At 39.3% G+C, this 19,967-nt stretch overlaps 2 protein-coding genes across 2 annotated transcripts; one reads left to right on the top strand and one right to left on the bottom strand.

Moving 5' to 3' along the window:
* Positions 1-540: 540 nt before the first annotated feature.
* LOC147334257 (uncharacterized) lies at positions 541-7,350 on the bottom strand. Its single transcript, XM_086286584.1, has 8 exons — positions 7,227-7,350; positions 6,830-6,865; positions 6,050-6,310; positions 5,725-5,970; positions 5,446-5,640; positions 4,915-4,998; positions 3,291-3,374; positions 541-2,297 (listed from the first exon to the last, which is right to left on the bottom strand). Exons 1-8 carry the CDS (start codon positions 7,255-7,257, stop codon positions 2,212-2,214), a joined length of 1,023 nt encoding a protein of 340 aa, XP_086142710.1. The 5' UTR covers positions 7,258-7,350; the 3' UTR covers positions 541-2,211.
* Positions 7,351-8,077: 727 nt separating this feature from the next.
* Positions 8,078-17,860, top strand: LOC147334256 (uncharacterized). Its single transcript, XM_086286775.1, has 3 exons — positions 8,078-8,178; positions 13,171-13,509; positions 15,614-17,860. Exons 1-3 carry the CDS (start codon positions 8,121-8,123, stop codon positions 15,778-15,780), a joined length of 564 nt encoding a protein of 187 aa, XP_086142901.1. The 5' UTR covers positions 8,078-8,120; the 3' UTR covers positions 15,781-17,860.
* The last annotated feature ends 2,107 nt before the right edge of the window (positions 17,861-19,967 follow it).

The raw sequence follows: 19,967 nt of genomic DNA, 5'->3' as shown, positions 1-19,967 counted from the left end.
TCTTTATAAGTTTACACATTGTATCTGCTAAAAGGGAAGCTGTCTGTTCTTTGTTCAACCCAGGGTTGGTGGAGTGTAGCAGACTTTAGAGTCACTGCAGACTATAACTACTTCCCTTTGTACTGAACCGTCCATGTTGTTGTCTTAGAGCAGAGCTTCCCAAAGTGTAGGGCATTTTTCTTGTAAAACAAAGGTGGGGGGGCAGCAAAAAAAGTTTGGGAACCGCTGAACAGACTGAGCTTTAAGAGCTGAACAGCTTTTATCTTTGTTGTAAATTCTGGTTAAAAAAGGTTTTATGTCTGAGTTTATTAGAAGTCAGCACATAGCTGTGAGGAAGCCTTCTTAAGCTTAAGTAAGCACAAATCAGATTGTTATCACTAATTGCTCTGGTAATGAATAACCTGATGACCTGAAGCAAAGCAAAGAGGGTTTGCGGTGTGTTATCTGGCGCTGATTCAGCAGGATTGTTGTGAAAAGAGGCAAAAATAAATTGCTGTTAAACAGTCAACAGTCTATTTTTTTTTAATTCTTTTTGTTCTTTACAGCAGAGGGTTAGTGCATCATATTCACAGTAAGATACTTTTAAGAAGTAAAATCAAACCAAGAAGAAGAATTAAACCAGGGAACAAATCAGGCAAAAGTTCTGCATCGGGCTAAACACCATAACAGTCGGGCAGTGTTTGATGTATTATTCACAGAAAATGGTCAGTTAAGTGGAGTGAAGAACACAAAAGACTCCCAAACTTCCTCTTTAAACTTTCCCTCTGCCCTCTTCATTCTGATTTTTCCGAAAATCTGGACGTTTCACAATAATCATAACTACTGTCATCATTTTCAGTTTGTCCCGAGTGAAAACACTGGAGTAACTGGAGCAGCAGTAGGAGACTCAGAGCTCAGGTGGAAAAGCATTTAAACAGGAGGTTGGTATGAATCCTGATTTTACGCTTTATGGTTTCTATGGATCAAAAAACAACAACAGCAGCAACAAGAATCACAGCAGGAACTACCAGACCAGCTATTACTCCAACAGATTGGCTCTTCTCTCGTCCATTTTCAGCTGTGATCGTTTTCTGGTCTGTCTACAGCAGCCAATCAGATTTTACTGGAATTATTAAACCACCACACACTGAGCACAGCTAAATATAAAGTACTGTTTGCTTTGATGAGCATGAAATGTATGCTTAAAGATGATCATACACAGAAATATTGATTTGGACTTCTGGTTTTACTGTTAGACAGTTAATTAAATATAAGTTATGACTTGGATGTTGATTATATTCAACACCTTTTGTATTTGTTTCAGACCAAATTCACATGCCCACAAGTTTTTGAACTGCACACACTTGTAAGCTTGTGTTTGCATTGCTTTGCTGTTGTGTTGAAGAATGACAGTACAGAAGACAGATGTTTATTTAAGAGTCCCATGTGTGCTGACCGAACATCATTGCTATCCAAGACCTATACGGGCCTGAGTGAATTACAAAGCCAACATCGATGACACTGACTTTCACTCCTCAGTGGAAAAAAAGAATGAAAAGTTTCACAATCTGTCTTTATGTTTCTGCTGTCTCACGTGAACAGACTGAGCTTCAAGAGACAAACAACTTTGTCTTTGTTAAAGAAGTTTTACTAACACGTTCTTAGTTATTTGTAAGTCAGCACATAACTAATAAGAAGCCTGATTTATAAGCCTGTGTTTAAACACAGCTGAAGGTAACACACATCAGATTGTGGTCATTGAATGTTCTGATAATAAATAATGGTGCCACCACCTACAGCAAAGCTCGACGGTTGGCTGTTTGGGAGCCGATTGGCAGGTATACCATTAGTAGAGACAGACAGACAGCAGCTGAGAGGTGGAGGTTTAATTGCTGTTAAACCTCCACCTGAACAAAAGTTGAAAGGCTAGTCTGACATTCATGTCTGTCTTCACAGCAGTGGATTACTGCAACATATTTACAAGACAGACTGAAGACTTATTAGAAGAATATATAAAGATAACAAAAGAAAAGAAAAACAACTGGGTATCTCCAACTTGAAAATGATAACTGAATTTAAAAGTTTTCAGATCATTATTAGAGTCTGTACCATTCACTGCTTCACTCCCATCATTGGTCCATGGCAGCTGTAAGACTGTAAACATGCACAGGATATGATTAAATATATAATATAGAGAGGAGAGCAGGGATGCGTTTGGCAGCCAGCTGGATGTCACTGGTCAGGCTGGTCACACTGTGGTGTAGGTGTATGGCTCAGCTTCAGTGAGGAGTAGATGACCGCTGGCTCTGGTGGAAGATCTGAACAAAAACACACAGATTAGAGAAAGTTTAGATGTGTCAGTCTGCCCCAGGGCAGCTGTGGCTACAACTGTAGCTTGCCTCCACCAGTGTGTGAATGTGTGCATGAATGGGTGGATGACTGGGTGTGTAAAGCGCTTTGGGGTCCCTAGAGGGGACTAGTAAAAGCGCTATACAAATACAGACCATTTACCATGTCAGGAGTCAAACTACCTCTCCTCTCTGTCCTGTAATAATATTATTCTAGTCTTAATAATCACTCACACCTGATTACACCACTTTCACAGTGATACACAATGGTTAAAAAAAACCTATATTTACACAAAACACTTTTTCTCTCAGACCCTGATCTCTCTCCAGCAGCTGTAGATATCGTGTGTTTAACCTCTTCATATATTTCTAATATTATAATTCATCTTCTGTTATGGTTAGTGATGGGTTTGTCTGGCACAGACCCATCACTGGAACGAGACAATTCTACTAATATGGCAAAAGCAAGACGCAAGTCACCAGAGCTCTTTGTGTTGCTCGTGTACGAGGGAGAGACGAGTGACGAGTGCCATTCCTTCCGCTCGAACCCCAGTCACTCACTCACGTCTGCTCCCTTGTAGCACTGCTCTTTATTGTGGTTACATGAATATTCATAGGTTCATTAACATATGACATCTTACACAGGCATACATGTGAACAAAGAATACCTTGTCTGTGTGTCGTGTAGGTATGTGTGTGTGTGTGTGTGTCTCTCTCATGACCTTAAGATGCGTGTGCATGCCAGAGTGCTCTGGGAGGCACACAGAGACTGCTAAGGATCAGTCATCCTATCAATATGCAATCGATTATATAATTCTAAGAATATATGGTTATATATTTCTAAGCACAAATGACAATCCACAATATAAACCTTACAGTAAGACTGATCTGACTTGTGGAGCTGATAACCACCTTCATGTGACCTCACTTCTTTCAGTCAGTATCAAAGTAGAGCAGCTGTACCTCTGTGCCTGCCGTTTGTTCTGATGGCGATTTCTCCATAACTGACGTCAGCTGTTGATGAATAAACTGCAGGTGGATCGCTCTCTGCAAAACAAGAGAAGCTCATATGACTCACATGAAACTCATCATTTAGGATCACATAAAATTTGAGTTTTCATGACTTAGGGCTGCAAACACGAGGAGACGGCATGGCCTCCCTTCAACCTGAAGCAACTTTAGCACCTCTGCTGAGTTTACCTCTCAAAACAGGAAGCTTAATGACCACAGAGCTGCTCGCGTGTCAAGACGATGTAACACTCACATTTTGCAGCTTGTAAAGAAAACCCGTTGCTAAGCTGTGAAACCAAAAAATCCAAGTAATATGAAGTAAGAGGCTTTGATCATCTGATCATCACAGAGCTGAACTGTTCTGTGTTCAAATGCTGCACAGAAAACCGAATGTCTCCACTCGCCATGAGTCCAGTGGACAAACTTAAGGTGTTGGTATTATGTTAACAGGACTGTCTTTTACAGAAAGTTTTACATTTCAGATTTTAATGTACACATTGGTCTGTAAGAAGCTGATGTATTATTTATGGCTAGTTATGACATTATTTCCTAGTTTTCGTTGGCGTTCTTATATTTTTATTTTGGATAATCAGGAAAATAATCAGCTAAATTCAAGGTGCTACCCCCAATAAGCTAGCACTCTGACTGTTCTACTTTATCATTAACATAAATTGGTTGCATCATGAAGAGTCTATTATCATGTATATATAGTAATATAAGTTTAGATTTTAGTGGATTTTTCCAGTTGTACACTAGCGATAGTTCTTAATTAAACTTTTCAAAGAAAAACTTGTGGATTTGTAGAAATATCAAAGCGCTAACTAGCTTTTTAAGCTCTGTACCATAGACCTGTAAATCATGCAAAGGCGATCGTGGCCCAAAGAGTTGGCAGTTCGTCTTGTAACCGGAAGGTTGCCGGTTCGAGCCCCGGCTCGACAGTCTCGGTCGTTGTGTCCTTGGGCAAGACATTTCACCTACCGCCTACTGATGATGGCCAGAGGGGCCGATGGCGCAATATGGCCGCCTCGCTTCTGTCAGTCTGCCCCAGGGCAGCTGTGGCTACAACTGTAGCTTGCCTCCACCAGTGTGTGAATGAATAGTGGAATTGTACAACGCTTTGAGGGCCCCGAAAAGCGCTGTATAAATGCAATCCATTATTATTATTATTATTACTAAAGCTGACCTGACTGTACATGCAGAAAAAAAGATTTGAAGCTTCCAAACCTCAAAGACAGACCAGTGTTGTAGGATGGTCAGCTCCAGTTATGACATCCACAAACCTCCAAATCATTCACATGTTATTAATTCAAATTTCAATACAAACACAATAAACTCTTCATTCTGAGAATCAATGTTCACACATGAAAGTGTTACAGCATTTTTTCTGTTCACCAGTAAAATGTTGAAATGTGTTTCCGTGTTATTACTTATAATCACTTCTGATTTAGACAGATATGGCAGCTTTAAAACGACAGTTATTTCAACATCAGTGATATTTGGAGCTTTAGTGTTCAATGTTCTGATTTCCGGTGAGCCTCTCTGCCTTAAAATGAATCTAGCAGGAAACTTTCTGTACCTTTAGTCCTCTTTGACCCATATTGGTCGTCTGCTGCTGTTCTTCTCACTGATGAGTAGGTGGCTGCTGCTGGAGGATCTCTATCTGCAAAACCAAATAATTCAGTCATAACAGAACTGATGCTGCTGCAATTCCAACATTTGGAACATTAAGATTTATAAATCAGCTAATAATATATTATATCAATACAAATAGTAACAACATGTAAAAGGATTTTTCTTTTCTTTTTTAAGTCAGAAAACAGGAAACTGGACGGCAGCACGTTTTTCACATTGAAACTCTTCAACCACAAAGTCTCATGTGTAGCATCACAGTTCACACACAGGAAAACAACAAAAACGTATGTTTTTGTATATTTATTAAATGTATACATTTTAAATATATAATGATTCATGTGAAATGGTGAAGTCTAGAATTGTATACAGTTGCTAACTTAATTTAACTTTCAATTAAAATGCAAAGGTTCTCACAAACACAACAAAATTTCCTGTGCATTCTGTGGCAATTTAACAGAAGTAATGTGTGTCTCACCTTCAGGTTTCCTCTGAACACATCGTCTCACCAGTACAACCAGTACAACAAGCAGCAGCCCAAATATGGAGAGAACATACGCCATCACAGAGAAAGGAGTAGAGGATCTCTGAGGTGATGGAGGAGGGGGAGAGGAAAACGAGGAAGAGAGGGAGTGAGTGGAGGCTGATGGAGGAGGAGGAGAGGTGGAGGAACCTGCAATTACAGAGAGAAACCAGGCTTTCTAATCAGTTTGAGTCACTCTGGGTTTAAAATCTGCAAAATAATCAAAAGACTCACCTGTGACAGTGATCCAGCTGGATGGAGACTCTCCATGACCGCTGATGTCACACTTGTAGAGGCCTTCATCAGACCTGGAAACATGCTGGATGGTCATGTGACCTGTAGGCTGCTTCCTGATGAGGGAGCCATCTTTATAGAAAGCAGCTGGGAGGTTGGAGGGAGTGGTCTTGTTTTTACAGAGCAGAGTGACGTCATCTCCCTCCATCACAGGGAGGACAGGACTCTGCAGGATCACTGATCCACCTCAACACAGAGACAAACTACAGCATTTCATCCATTTACACACAGCTTCATCAACACTAACTCCACACACTCAGCTTACCAGTGACTGTCAGGTTAACCATGTTACTGATGGGACCCTCTCTGGACTCACACCAGTAAACTCCACTGTCCAACAGGACGATACTGCTCATGGTACAGGAAGAACCAGTTAATTGTCCCCACTCCTCACACTGAGCCCTTTTTTTTGTGCTTGTGTTTCTCCTCAGAGTCCATCCAGCAGAGCTGTCGTCCTCCTCACAGCTCAGAGACACAGAATCTTTTTTAAAAAATTGAGAGCTGCTGGGACTCACAGTCAGACGAGCTGTGGGAGAATTTATATTTTTGAACAATAACGTAAAAAATTTATTCTTCCTTAACAAATATTCTATTTGTTAAAAAAAAAACCTATAGGTATGTAGATTCTGTTGTCTTGATGTAGCTCTTCAGTTCACGCCGTATGACATATAGCATTTTGACGTGGGGCTTCTTTCAGTTTGAAACTTTGGGTTCTCTGTGTTCACACTTATATGACAAACTGAGGAACTTCTTCTACTGTAGTGTTATCTTGACTGGTTGAAACCATTAATATTATTAATAAGGAACAGGAGCTGTATTTTCACTTTCCGAACCACACATTTTTCTAAGGATCTTCTGAATTTTAGAGCAATTTTGCTCACTTCTCTGGACCATTTATTAAAGCTTGACCTCCATAGCAGACACATCTGAGTCTAATCCATCTCTCTATTCTAGCTCTAGATTTGCTCAGCTTGTGTTAGTTAAAGGTTTTTGGTCTTGCTTTATTGTTCCTTATGTTAGTTGGTCACAGAATAAGTTCACTAACCTTGATTTGTTGTGTCACAGAGCAGAAACATCTGAACTGAGGAGAAAACAAAATGATTCATCATGTTTTAGTGATTTTTTTTTTTTTGCTTTGAACAACAAATGTCAGTTTGTATGAGCTGTGTGCTTTGGAGGAAGAACTGAAAATGCCCTTTGACACAGTTCATTGCTGTTTGTCTGCAGCACTGAACAGAAAATTTGAAACCCGAACCTCTAAAATCAGCAGAAAACAGCTTAGTTAAAAGACCTTAGTTGGCCATGTGTACTTCTCTGTGCATTATTAAACCACCTTGGTCAGTAAGTAAAAGTAAATATATCTTGCTTTATCTCAGTGCCACTCATTATTAGATTTACTTCAATAAACACATTAAGATTTCAAGACAGCACGTGTTACTTACGGAGGAGCCACAGAAGAGCTGTTTGTCCCATTGTGCCTCACGAAGGTGTGAGATTGTTGTTGTTCCACTGCAGCACTTAAACCTTACTTCCTCTGACAGCACAGTTTAGAGGGTCTGTGGTTTGTCTGCGGCAGTTCTAGAGGGGAAAACGTTTTGTAACCTTTTAGTTTTAAGCTGAGATATGACTCATGAGGTCAAGTAAAGCAATGAACAACAAAGAATGAAAAATACCAGCAGGGAGGGTCACTTTAGACTCACTTATTTTTTTTTAATTAATAAATAATTTAAAGAAAAGCATCTCATAAATGCTCTATCCAATTAAAACCACATTTTAAACACTAATATGTTTCTTATGGAGCAGGGCCGTGCAGAGATGTTTAAAGGGGCGGGTGCTCAAAGTCAAAAAGGGGCACATTGAACCAGGCTGAATAACAACAACACACATTCATCAAGAATCTAATAAGGGATCACACCATATAACTGTCATCAGCTAGGGACAGTTTGGACAGTGTTTGCATGGTCAGATGCAGGAATTGTACTTCCCAAAAAATTTTTTTTACGTCCTCAGAAATGAGGCACAAAAATAACGCCATAGAGCAGCAACACCTGAACATCATTATTGTACCCATCAGGTAAAACATAGGCTACGTTTGTTTTGCTTTGTCCCCACCTGATGACAGCGATATAGTATCATGTGATCCCATAGTAGATTCTTGTTGAATGTGTGTTGTTGTTATTCAGCCTGGTTCAATGTGCCCCTTTTTGACTTTGAGCACCCGCCCTCTTCAAACATGTCTGCGCCGCCCTGCCAAAGACACACCTCCATTTGCATTTCAAAACAAACAGCTTCTTTCACTTGGTGCATATCAACAGTTGCGCAGCTTTCTTGCAGACATGTTGTCCATTGAAGTTTTCCTGTCCCTTCCGATCTTGGTGGGATGTAGATTAGAAGGTGAGTTTGTTTGGGAGACGGTAAGACGAAAAAAGACGAACTCGTGACTGTGTTTTTAAATCAGAATGTAAACATTGATAATGTCATCGTGCATATTGCAATGTTTGCAAGTTAGGACGGAAACAGATGGTGCGTGTATGTCTGTGAAGGTTTCAAGCAACCTTTCTTTGCATGCTCCTTAAGCTGGGCATACAGTGTGCGATTTTTTTCAGTCCAGCATTAGACAGTTGGTGCATGTGTTATTATGCGTGGAATAAAATGTCAGCGAGTTCAAGACTTATTTGACATGCAATGCAGAGCAACATGCAAACTCTCTTAAACACAAGTGAAACATTTGGGCGTGTTTTGTAGTGTAGATTCAAGCAGATGCAGTTTTTACAGTGTTATGTGGGGAGATTGTCAGGCAGCTGTTTCTGCAGACAGTCAGAGAAAGTCATGCTCACAGTTTAAGGAGCAATATTTTTTCAGTTTCATTTTAAGGTGGCATCGCTCTAACCCCGCAAGAGTTTGATCTGATGGGTTCCGCAAAAGCTCTGGCAACAACGCATAAGTCTGTAACTAGTAGGTACTTCCATATTTTTAAACACTACTCACGCGGCACGTACACGTGCTCCTCCCCTTGTTCACTGCTGTGTTTTTGTTATGTTGTCACGTTGCTCTGGCTGTGCAGACACGTGCAGGTTGCATGGGGGGCTGTATGATAGCAGCAAATGTAAACAATGTGCACTGTGGTGACTGCGGGAAAGAAACTGCCTACTATGACAACTTCAATAATTTACACAAACACAGAAACTAGATATCTGGAGGCTGGCCGAGGGGTTATGGATTAGTATTATCATTATTATTATTATTACTTTACCAGAGTGGTTACCTGAAAATATTTTCCGACGTTAAAATGATTTGTTTGAATTGTGTTGAATGCATTATTCTTTGGAACAGAAAAAAATACCTTGAACCTGAAATTTGAAAACAAAGTGAAGAATATAATAACTATGGAGAACTGGTGAACTGTATCCAGTGTCCATTGGACTAGAGCATGGATAGGACCAGTTTGAGGCAAGCAGGAACCAAGTGTGTTGTTTCAGCCAGCATATAGTTCGAGCTGGATCAGGTGATCGTGAATTCTCCTTCAGTTACGTTGTAATATGTCTAAGCTGCTGGAGGATTCCCACGATACATTAAATGTTTCTTCTTCACTTGCCTTTTTCACTCATTGGGTTTTTTTTTCACCTCTCTGCATTTAATTGTTATTAATCTCTGGCTCTCTTCCACAGTATGTTTTTTGTCCCATCTCCCTCCCCACAACCCCAGCCAGTTGTGGCAGATGGTCACTCTTTGCTGAGCCTGGTTCTGTCGGAGGTTTCTTCCTTTTAAAAGGGAGTTTTTCCTTCCCGCAGTCACTAAAGTGCTTGCTCACAGGGGTCATCTGATTGTTGGATTTTTCTCTATATAAATATAAAGTCCCTTGAAGTAATTGTTGTTGTGATTTCACGCTATGTAATTAAAACTGAATTGACACTATTATTTTGCCTGGATTAATCTTTTTTTTTTCGAGTTAAAGGCCAAAAATGTGTCCGAGCTGCGCAGCTCATTAGGACAGATTTTGCTTTCCGTGGTAAGAGTTTATCAAAGCCTGACGTTGATTAGGCGAACGAGAATTTGAAAGGTACCAGGTATTTTTCTGCCCCAAGACATCCTCCAGTCCTTGAAAATTGTAATCATGTCTAGTATTGCATACTTTTTGTAAATGCTTGCTGGTAAAGATAATTAAAACAGTGAATAAAATGTGATTTATTTGAAACAGTCCTGAGTTACTGAAAACATTTCCTCTGGAGCTGCAGTCTTGGCACTCTGTATTTAATAAATATCATTTTATGTTTAGGTATTAAAGTGTTGTTTTTTTAGCTTGATGCCTCAGTTGCAGCTTGGAATCTACAAGGTACTCAATTACATTTGCACAGCAAGCGTTACAGTGGTATAGGCAAGCTGTAATTAAAGAAAAAGAGGCCAGACATGCAAGAGTGCGCCTGTGTGCCAAAATAGGGATGTTTGCTAATAACTAAATGGCATGTGCCTCTTACTCTATAATGAATTGTAACAGTTACAAGTGATTGCTGAAATAAAGTTAAATAATAAACAGACTATGTTTTTTCTTTTTCTTTTTTTACACTCTTACAGCATTTATGTCAGCAGTAGTTCCAAATGGTTTGCTGTTTTTTGATTTTCTTGTTTTTTTTTTAAATTGAGATCATAATAAAATGTTTATTAGACCTGTCAGTTTTCCTAAAACATTTTGCTTGTACAATGCAACAGTCTGTCATGCACCGTTTTCTGCACAGTTCTGCATGGAGGTTTTATAAGATCAATATAATTCCCCAAAGACTCAAAGTCAGAACAGAGAGATGCCTTTAGAACAGCACAGGTTATCAATAACATCACATGACACACTGTAAAAGTGTTCCCTCTTCTTCAGGGGGCTTATTGATCTTGTGTGTAAATTTGAACAGCTTTTGTTTAGAAGCCAAATAACACATCAGGAGCACGGTGGCATGGTGGTTAGCACTGTTGCCGCACAGCAAGAAAGTCCTGAGTTCAATTCCACCATCAATTCCACATGCAAACTGTGTGGAGTTTGCATGTTCTCCCCGTGTCTGCGTGGGTTCCCTCCGAGTACTCCGGCTTCCTCCCACCGTCCAAAGACATGCAGCTTGTGGGGATAGGTTAATTGGAAAATCCAAATTGCCATTAGGTGTAAATGTGCGAGCGAATGTGAGTGCGAATGGTTGTCTGTCCTTGCGTGTTAGCCCTGCGACAGACTTTCGACCTGTCCAGGGTGTACCCTGCCTATGATGGCTGGGATAGGCTCCAGCGCCCCCCGCGACCCTGAAAAGGAGAAGCGGTAGCGAATGGATGGATGGATGGATAACACATCAGGCATAAAGAATGAAAGCATCTGACGAAATAGCAGCAGGTGAGACTAGATCTGGGCGATATGAGATTTTTTCATATCACGATATGTTTTTTTCATTTCAGGCGATAACGATATCTATCACGATATAAGCCAAATAACTATATTTGTAAGATTTAAATGTGCCGTTGCTCACAAGTAAAATGTGAAATAATCAGCAGCTTGTTTTGATTGAAATATTTATTTCCCATAATAAGTTCAACAGGGTAGATGTACTTAAGGAACATGAGACTTTTTCAGATAAATAAAGGCAAATATTGCAAACTACACAAAAGGCAGCCGCTAAAGCGTTTAAGTTTCAAAATAGAACAAACGAAACAGACTAAATTGTCAATTCCACTTAGAAACAAAATATTAATTCTAAAAATAAATCTTAGTTTGTTTTACAGAAGATCAGACAAAACTGACTAACTTTTGTCAATATCAAATAAACTGAGAACTAAAAGGAAATTCTCAATCTCTCCTTGTTGTATAGCTGAGCTTTTCAAACAGTTTTAACAGTTACTTTAGTCTGACAAAAGCCGAATGACGAACTAGCGCTTCCAGTCAGAGACTGAGCATGCACCAGTTTATTGTATTTCCAGACTTGCTTTCGGCACAATTTACAGTGCACGCTACTCTGTTTTTTGTCAGACTTGAAATAGCCGAAATACCTTCACACTACGGAACTTCTATGGCTCTTCCGTTCGACAATCTCTCCGGCATTGGAACCATCATCTGTTTTCTCTTCGGTAACCTTCGGTCACGCTCGGTTGATTTTTCTCTAGTCGGCACACTCATTTCCTCCATTACCCGGGTGGTACGGTGGCTGGACTCCTTAAATAGATATCACTGTCCGTCCTACAGAAACGGTCTCATTAAGCGAAAGTCTTTGTCTAGTATATCATTTTTATGTCATAAATAAGAAAAACTAAAGTTTATGTCGGTTATTCTGTTATTTATTTTCACATGTTTGCTTTAAAAGTCATGCAAACCATAAATGTGTGAATGCTGACGTCACCACCAGCAATAATAGTCATAATATAAACCTCTAATTTGTATCCTCACCTCTCAGGAAAAAAATCTCCTTAAAAAGTGACAATTTTCTTAAAACCTATAGCTTCATGTTTAGAGTCTCAAACTGTGGCCCACTTCACCCCTGCTTCGGTCCGTTTATTGGCGTGAAGAGATGTAAGGCATTTTGGCCTTTGAAGTTACTTTTTTTGTTAGGGAGGATTTGTATGATAAGTTCTGTAAAAACCAAAAACACATTTAATATGAAGGCAATATGAGCAGAGAGTACAAACATGTTGAGGGGTTAGTTGTGTTAGTTCAGTGAGAGAGTTTGTAAAGAAAGCTAATGTGTACACTTATGTCTGCATTTTCATTTTGTTAAATGCGAACAAAACGATAGAAGTGCTGGCACGTGTCTGGCCTTAAAGAGAGGGCCAACTTGTTTATTTGGTAGTGAAAAGCTTCAGTTAGTTAGGAGTGAGAAAGAAGAGATTTGCACTCTTGCAGTCTTGTCTTGTTAAACAATATTTGAAATAAAAAAAACCCCTAAAACATTACATTTTTGAACATATTTGTGGGTGTTTTCTTGTTTCTTTGTTTGTTCTACTTGAACACTAAAAGAGCTTTCCAATAAGATGACAGTGCCAGCAGTTGCCCACAGCTCATTTAGGTTTGAGACACCTGGTTTAGAGCAACATGTACATTCTTGCTGGCTTTCTTCAAACATTAATCATTAAAGTCTTTGACAGAGTTGCTTCTTTTTACTCTGCCATACATGGTCGCAGGTTTGAGTGGCTCTTGTGAGAAAGTTGTTTTGACAGAATAAGTGGAGGAAAGATGTCATGCTCAAAAAGCTCATGCAGTATAGCAAACAATAGCAGAGGATTTCACACATCAGAGCTAATCAGAAATATTTCAGTCAGGAGTTTTCTAAATTATTAACACTTTAATCCGCAGTACATCTCAAAGATGTGCAGTAACACATTATTGATGTTTGTTTTTTCTGTTCTCTTTGTGTTTATATCCCACAGAGCTCAAAGTGAGGCCTGGAGAAGATTCCATTCTTCAGTGTCAGAGTCCCAGAGGTGACGTCATCATCCTGCTGGAGTGGAGAAGATCTGATCTCAAGTCAGACACCTATGTGTTCTTCTTCCGAAACCAGCGTCCATATGAAGACTACCAGCATGAGTTCTTCAAAGGCCGAGTGGAGCTGAGAGATCCAACCATGAAGGACGGAGACGTTTCAGTGATTCTGAAGAACGTCAGCACCAGCGACACGGGAACATACGAGTGTGAGATTACAACCAGGAACAAAGAAAGTGTCACAACTGAGACTAAGCACTCTGTCAACCTCACAGTCTCAACCTCAGGTGAGTTTGTAGATTGATGTTTAACTTACAGTGTATGATCTGTGTGTGATTCTGTGTTTGTAAGGGTGTTGGCGGTGAACTACTCCCTAGCTTAGTGTCATGGTCCTGGGCCATGTGGGCCCAGTATTCTCAGTTTTTGTGTGTTTTGTATTTTATTCCCTAGTTATGCCTTGGTTCCTAGGATTATTTAGTTAAAATGTTCCTTATTTGATTACCTCCTGTGTGCCCCTGACTTACATTTAACTACTGATTTTATCTACTGTTCTGATTTTATCTACTGTTTTTTTTTAAATAAATTTTAAGTCATGCTTTTTATTTTTTTAAATGTCTCTGTAAGGCACTTTGAATCACCTTCTTGTTGAATTGTGCTATATAAATACATTTTCCTTGCCTTTCCTTGCCTACTATCCTTGGAAAGGTAAAATGATTGGCTAGAATCCAAAGTGTATGACGTCTTAGGGACAAAAAAGTATAATGTGCACTGCTTTTCGGTCTGGTTACCCTTTATATCAGAACCATGATGCCATAATGGCACCGGATACCGGTTCACATCCCTAGTGCTGATGCAGCAGATCAGGAGGGTGACCACGTGGAAAGTGTCATGGTCCTGGGCCATGTTGGCCCAGTATTCTTAGTTTTCTTGTATTTTTGTATTTTGTTCCTTAGGCCATGTTTCCTGAGTTGCCCTGTTGTGTTGTTCCCTAAGTGTTTCCCCTTCATGGCTTTTACCCCCTGTGTGCCCCTCTGTGTATCTGTGAGCCCTCGTCTCTCCTTGTGTTTTATTCTATGTTTTCCCCAGCCCGTTATGTCTGTGTTTTCCCCGTGCTCTCTCTCCTCCTGTCTGAACCTCTGTACTTCCTGCTTTACTTTGCCCGTCTCCCGTCAGTGTTGCGTTCACTCCTGCCGTGTCTTGTTATGATTATCAGTGTCACCTGTGTTCCCCGTGTGCTCCCTATTCCCTCATTAACCCTCTGTGTATTTATGTCTGCGTCTCCCTCAGTTCTGTGTCGCGTTGTCCCTCATGCTGTGTGTGTTTCTCCCTGTGTTTCTTGGCGAGCTTTGTATTTAGTTTTCCCAGTTTAGTTTTGTATTTCCTGCTATCTGCCTCTCCAGCATTAAAGCTGTGATTTTTGAGTTCATCCCCTGAGTCTGTGAGTTTTGCATTTTGGGTCCTCCTCCTGCCTGCCACACAGCCGAACCATGACACTTAGCCTCTTGGTGGTGAGAAATGGGTCATTTAAACTTGTACCAGCTCTGTCTGATAACTTGTTTCACATTGTTATTGTAGTAGTAGTAACAACAACAACATGGGGAGGACGCAGTCCAGTGTACTCCTACTGCCAGTGCCAAGCTCAGAATATTTGAGAGGGTTGTGTCAGGAATTAGACATAACATATTTGACAAATCAAACATGTAAATCATCAACAATGAGTTTATCATACTGGATCGATTTGGGTTACCCCTGACTGCCCCTGGTGCTTTTGGCCAAAAAGGTGAAACTGTGCAACTGTTGGCCAAAGACAAAGGAAGAGATGAGGGGGATGGTGTGTTAGGAGGCAGTGAGAGAGAAGGAAAGGCAAGAGTGGAGATGAGTGTAGGGACTATGACTGGTAACGAAACAGAGTAGGGTGACATGATGGAGATAAGGACGGTAGATATACTCTGTAGGTAGGAGACCAGGTGAAAGGAAAGCAAGGCCAGGCGCAGGTGTATTCAAACTTTTCTACTGTGGTGTAGTCAGAAAGAGAAAGTTGGAGTAGGGGCAATTGTTAATAAAGAAGTTCAAAGGTCATCCAAGGACATGATTGACAGTCATTACCTTAAAATAGATATGTTTAAGAAACTCAGGAGAAGAACAAAATAAATTCACCTTAGCTGCCGTCGCATATGAGAGGTGAAAGAGTGTTTGAGTGATGAGCTTGAATGACCACAGCAGGTCCACACAATAGTTATTAGCCAAATATCAGCAGATAAAATCAATATGTATTATTCTGGTTGTTCTGTATTACCCCCATGAGATATATAACTGTCTGAAAATGTGAAAGATGAAATATTTTCAGCATACTCGGTGGTTAGACTCCTCACACCTGTTTCTACTCTGCAGGTTTCACAGATGAAGACACCAAGGATGGAGGAGACAAGGATGGAAGAGACAGGGATAAATTTCTTCCTGTCATAATACTTTTTTCAGTTTTTACTTTCCTAATAATAATAATTACTGCTATTTCCATAATTATCTGCAGAAATCAGGATCACAGAAATTATGTGTAGCTAACAGCAAATGTTAAACAGCTGATGTAAAATGCCTGAGGTCTGCATACTGTGTGCTGAATGATTTGAGGTCCTGCTGTTCCATAAAAATGTGAATGTGTTTTAAACGGTGTGATTTTATTAGAACTGCGTGCAGCATCTCTCTTTTCTCACCTTTTAATCACAGATGAGACTTAAATCTCTGTGTTAGTGATCAGAAAATATCAACAAGGCTGCTGTGGATACCATTGTGCATCTTGCACATTATTTTATTTTTTTTTGTTCAAGGCTTTCTATCCATCATCCATCCCTGGTGTTAGATTACGAAATTAAAATTGTAAATAAATGAACAAACGAATGGAAAAACCTCTATAAATATAATTAAGAAATCATTTTCTTTACTAAAAAAAATATATATATATATTTGAATTAATAATTAACACGAATAAGATCATATAATCTAATTTGATTATAGTATAACTTAATATTTATTTAAAAATACAAGTCTTAATATTAGAGAATTATTATTAATTATTATATAGAATTATTATTATTATTAGAGAATTATACAGTATAAATTATGAAATCGTCTATGATCTATGAAAAATATCAAAAACCTGAAATCTCATATAAATTTGGATGATTTTGACATCAAAGATCATCTACTTTGGCACCTCTGGGCTGTTTTTAGTGCAGCAGTTGTTTTTTGCTTTATTTTGTCCTTTGTACTGGATGCTCTGTGAAAACCTGTTAATGCTCTCTGAGCAGGGACAAGCTGGCACCCCCTACAGTTTAGACTGATCAGATCAAAGATCAGCAGCTATGGAAATCACCTACTACCCAATCAGTTTTTGCTGTCCCCTACCTGTGACAGGTAGGGGACAGCAAGAGGGTCTAAAGAGTTTTAATATGGGTCTGATGTCTTTGTGTTTTCATGATCAGTTTCAGCAATGAATGTAAATTCTTAGATGCAATTTTGTAGCTTTATTTTTTTTTCTGTTGGCAGCAACAGATGTTTGAAGTCTGTTTTTATATTTAATCGTGACTCTCAAACACTTAAACAGCTGGAAGAATAAAATCTAAAACTGTCAGGATCAGGTTAAGCCTGAACTTACTAAATCCACGCAATGGAGCACAAACTGTGTGTGGCAATGTCACAGGAGTGTGTGTGTAGTCATTTGGTGATTTATAAATGTAATTGTTCTAATTCTAATTTGTAGAATCAGAGGAGTGTCGTCATGGCTAATGTGTGGCTTAACAAGCTGCTCATATAAAACGTGTTCCCCGAGCAGAGAATCTATATCAGCAGAAATGTTTTTATTCTCTCCCCTGGATTTTAAATGTGCAGGTGTCCTGCTTTTGGATAAGATGTTAATGCTTATAGAACAATAACAAGATGTAAAATTTTAAAGTTGTTTGCTGCAAAAAGGAAAAAAAAAAGATCAACGAGTAAAGTTGAGTGTAAGAATTTAAATTTATTGCTGATGCTCATCGTTACCATGGCGATTTACTCCAGTAAGAAGCGAGCCACCCATGTAGTACAGAAAACCCAGGTTGACCCTGAAGTTACCTGAATATAAGGCAAAATCCTGCCTTGTATGTTTGCTCCTCACTTTCAGAGTTTGAAACAACCTGCAAGCATTTTATTTTTATTTTATTTTTTTGTCTTTGTAATTAAAATGTTGATGTTTCACTACATTGTTGTTTCCGTGTTAAACTTCTCTGTTGGTCAGTGGTGGGGTGGTGGCCATTTATCATCCTTTTGATTGTCAGGACATTTATGGACCACGTTTTTTTTAATGGCCAACAAACCTCCCTGACAAATATCAAGCACAGAGTGACATGTAAGATTGGACTTGTGTGTCACAATGTAATGTATCATAGATTAATGCTGTGATGATCGTAGCATCTGTATATTTGTATGTTTGAGGGGTTGATAATGTGATTAATAAAGATGTTTTTATCCTTTTATCTTTTGTCTTAAGTAACTTTTAAAAAGTTAAAAATTATAGGGGACAAAAGCCTGATTTAAACCTGATTTTGTCATAAGGTCAATCTGTTTTCTTACCATGTTAATTACACCGTGCATGGTCTGTTCCTCACTCCTAGTGTGCAGTGGCCTGCAAGCCAACCTGTAACTGTCCCTGAGACAGTTTGATAAATGTGTTTTTATAATAAATAAAAAATGTAGCTTTAATTAAAATCTTTTTTTAAGATATGTGATTAAAAATTAAGGTTTTGTTAAAAGTGGTATAAAATGCAAAGTTTGTTTGAGGTAAAATTTGTGATGGTCACATGACCACAGTTAGTTGAAAGTACAACCCTGTCAATGTGGGCGAGAACTAGCATGGATACAGAGCTACATGCGGCTACAGCCACAACAGTAATGCTATTCTGCATGTGGTCTAAGAGGCACACACAGTAATGATTTTCATGTATGTTGTATATAAAGTTTCTAATTTACATTAGAAATATGAGGATACTTTTAGTAATATCTTTTATTTTTGTATTTTTCTGTTATGCTAGCTCAAGACTGCTTACAGACTGTGAAAAGGTCTGAGATATTTTCTTTGTGAACTTTGTGTTTTCTTTAGTTTTCATGCTGTCGAAAATAGTAGTAGTTGATGAGTCCAAGTGTGAGAAGAAAGGAGATGTGCTGCCACCTCCTGGCTGTAGTTGAAAAGTGGACATTTTATTCTCTTATTCTCTTGAATTGATCAACATTAATCATATTCTACAAAAAATATGTTTAGACAAAAAAAATGAAATTTTGTCTATTAATGTAGATTTTCCTTTCTGCACTTTTATCGTGAAGGTTACTTTTCTTATGTGTCTCCTCTTGAATTTTGACAGAGACAGAAATGATCACCATCTGTTTTTAGCCTCTGATGTACCCACAGTCCTAACCCTGTGACATCAGAACATGTAATTATTTGTTTTTGAATGCTCTTCCCTTAAAAACTGTGCAACACTTAACATTTTTTTTATCCAAGACATATAAAAAAATGCATTATCTTTTAGTACATACATGCTGGCAAGCACAAGTGAATTGAGGCACTTTTCCTCTTGGCCAGTAAACAATCAGCGTTGGTATTACAGAACCACACATATTAACTTCTTCCATTTTATTGTCTTTCCTGCCTTATCTGTGTTTTCCACATTCCAATGAAATTGGCTAACCTCTGACTGAAAGTGCAGGATGAGTCATGCTGACAGAGAAAGGTAGGAACAATCGGGGAACACTGTCCTCCGGATAAAAAGCCAGGCACGGATAAAAAAAAAAAATTGGCAGTCGGCACTTTCAGTGGAAATCTGCTTCGACCACAAGATGATACATGGAGACAGCAACAGGATCAAAGTGGTTCAGCCTAAACTAAAGAGCAAAAGTAAACACTTCACGGTTTAATATGCGTGAACACTTATACCTATTAAGTATTTGAACATCATTACCTCCCATCTTTGGCATTTAATAAAGCGAGAAATAAATTAAGTGTTGAAGCTCTCATTCCCAGTACTTTATTATGTTTAATAAATTCAAAACGTCTACTTCTTTCTCACTTCAAGAGAAAATATCTTAAAACAAGAGCAACTGTCACAGTTTGACAGGCAGACTGTGGGGGTGTAGGGAAGGAGGACCCAGGCGCGGTGCTCTACAAGCAGTGCGTTTATTTATGTATGAAACTAAACAATAAATCCCCGTGCTTTCCCCAGACTCCCGTGTCGTGTCTTCTCCTAGCGTTTGTGCTCTCCGCTCCCGTGTCTCAGCACTCCCCGTGCTGGCTGCTGTCCACCCCTCTCCTGGGGACACAATAGAAGCAGCCGTCAGGACACATAAAACCGCAGGCATATACACACACTAACCAAGCACAACTGGGTGACTAACATGGAGTCTCAAGCAATGATCCCACGTTGGTAGGAGCTCCAAGACTCTCCTAAGTAGCTCCCCCGACGAGGCCTGATCAGCAGCAGGTGTGTGGCTTCGGGTGTGGCCAGTCCGCCAGCAGGTCACTCCGACCCAGGACCCTGACAGCAACTGAACAACAAGTTTTATTAAAGGATTTTTCCATATTAAACCAATTACACTAAATAAATTAAAGCACAGAGTACAATATACAGCTACCTTTATTTGAGCATTGATCACATGAAACTACAAAAGAAGAAAGAAATACTAATTTAAATGTGTACTAATGTCCCTCCATCCTCTGCTT

The sequence above is a fragment of the Aulonocara sp. 'chitande type north' Nkhata Bay genome, linkage group LG3 (assembly GCF_057382095.1).
Source record: "Aulonocara sp. 'chitande type north' Nkhata Bay isolate Kocher_YH1m ecotype deep benthic linkage group LG3, A_spYH_male_GT1.1, whole genome shotgun sequence".
Taxonomy (NCBI): domain Eukaryota; kingdom Metazoa; phylum Chordata; class Actinopteri; order Cichliformes; family Cichlidae; genus Aulonocara; species Aulonocara sp. 'chitande type north' Nkhata Bay.
The sequence above is the reverse complement of the archived record's forward strand: the minus strand, read 5'-3'. Positions and strand labels throughout refer to the sequence as shown.

Coding starts and splice junctions, on each gene's coding strand:
- LOC147334256 (XM_086286775.1), top strand. CDS start 8,121: ATGTTGTCCATTGAAGTTTTCCTGTCCCTTCCGATCTTGGTGGGATGT. Junction 8,179..13,170: donor GGTGGGATGTAGATTAGAAG/GTGAGTTTGTTT, acceptor TATATCCCACAG/AGCTCAAAGTGAGGCCTGGA. Junction 13,510..15,613: donor CCTCACAGTCTCAACCTCAG/GTGAGTTTGTAG, acceptor TCTACTCTGCAG/GTTTCACAGATGAAGACACC.
- LOC147334257 (XM_086286584.1), bottom strand. CDS start 7,257: ATGGGACAAACAGCTCTTCTGTGGCTCCTCC. Junction 5,971..6,049: donor GGTTAACCTGACAGTCACTG/GTAAGCTGAGTG, acceptor CTCTGTGTTGAG/GTGGATCAGTGATCCTGCAG. Junction 3,375..4,914: donor TGGGTCAAAGAGGACTAAAG/GTACAGAAAGTT, acceptor CTTGTTTTGCAG/AGAGCGATCCACCTGCAGTT.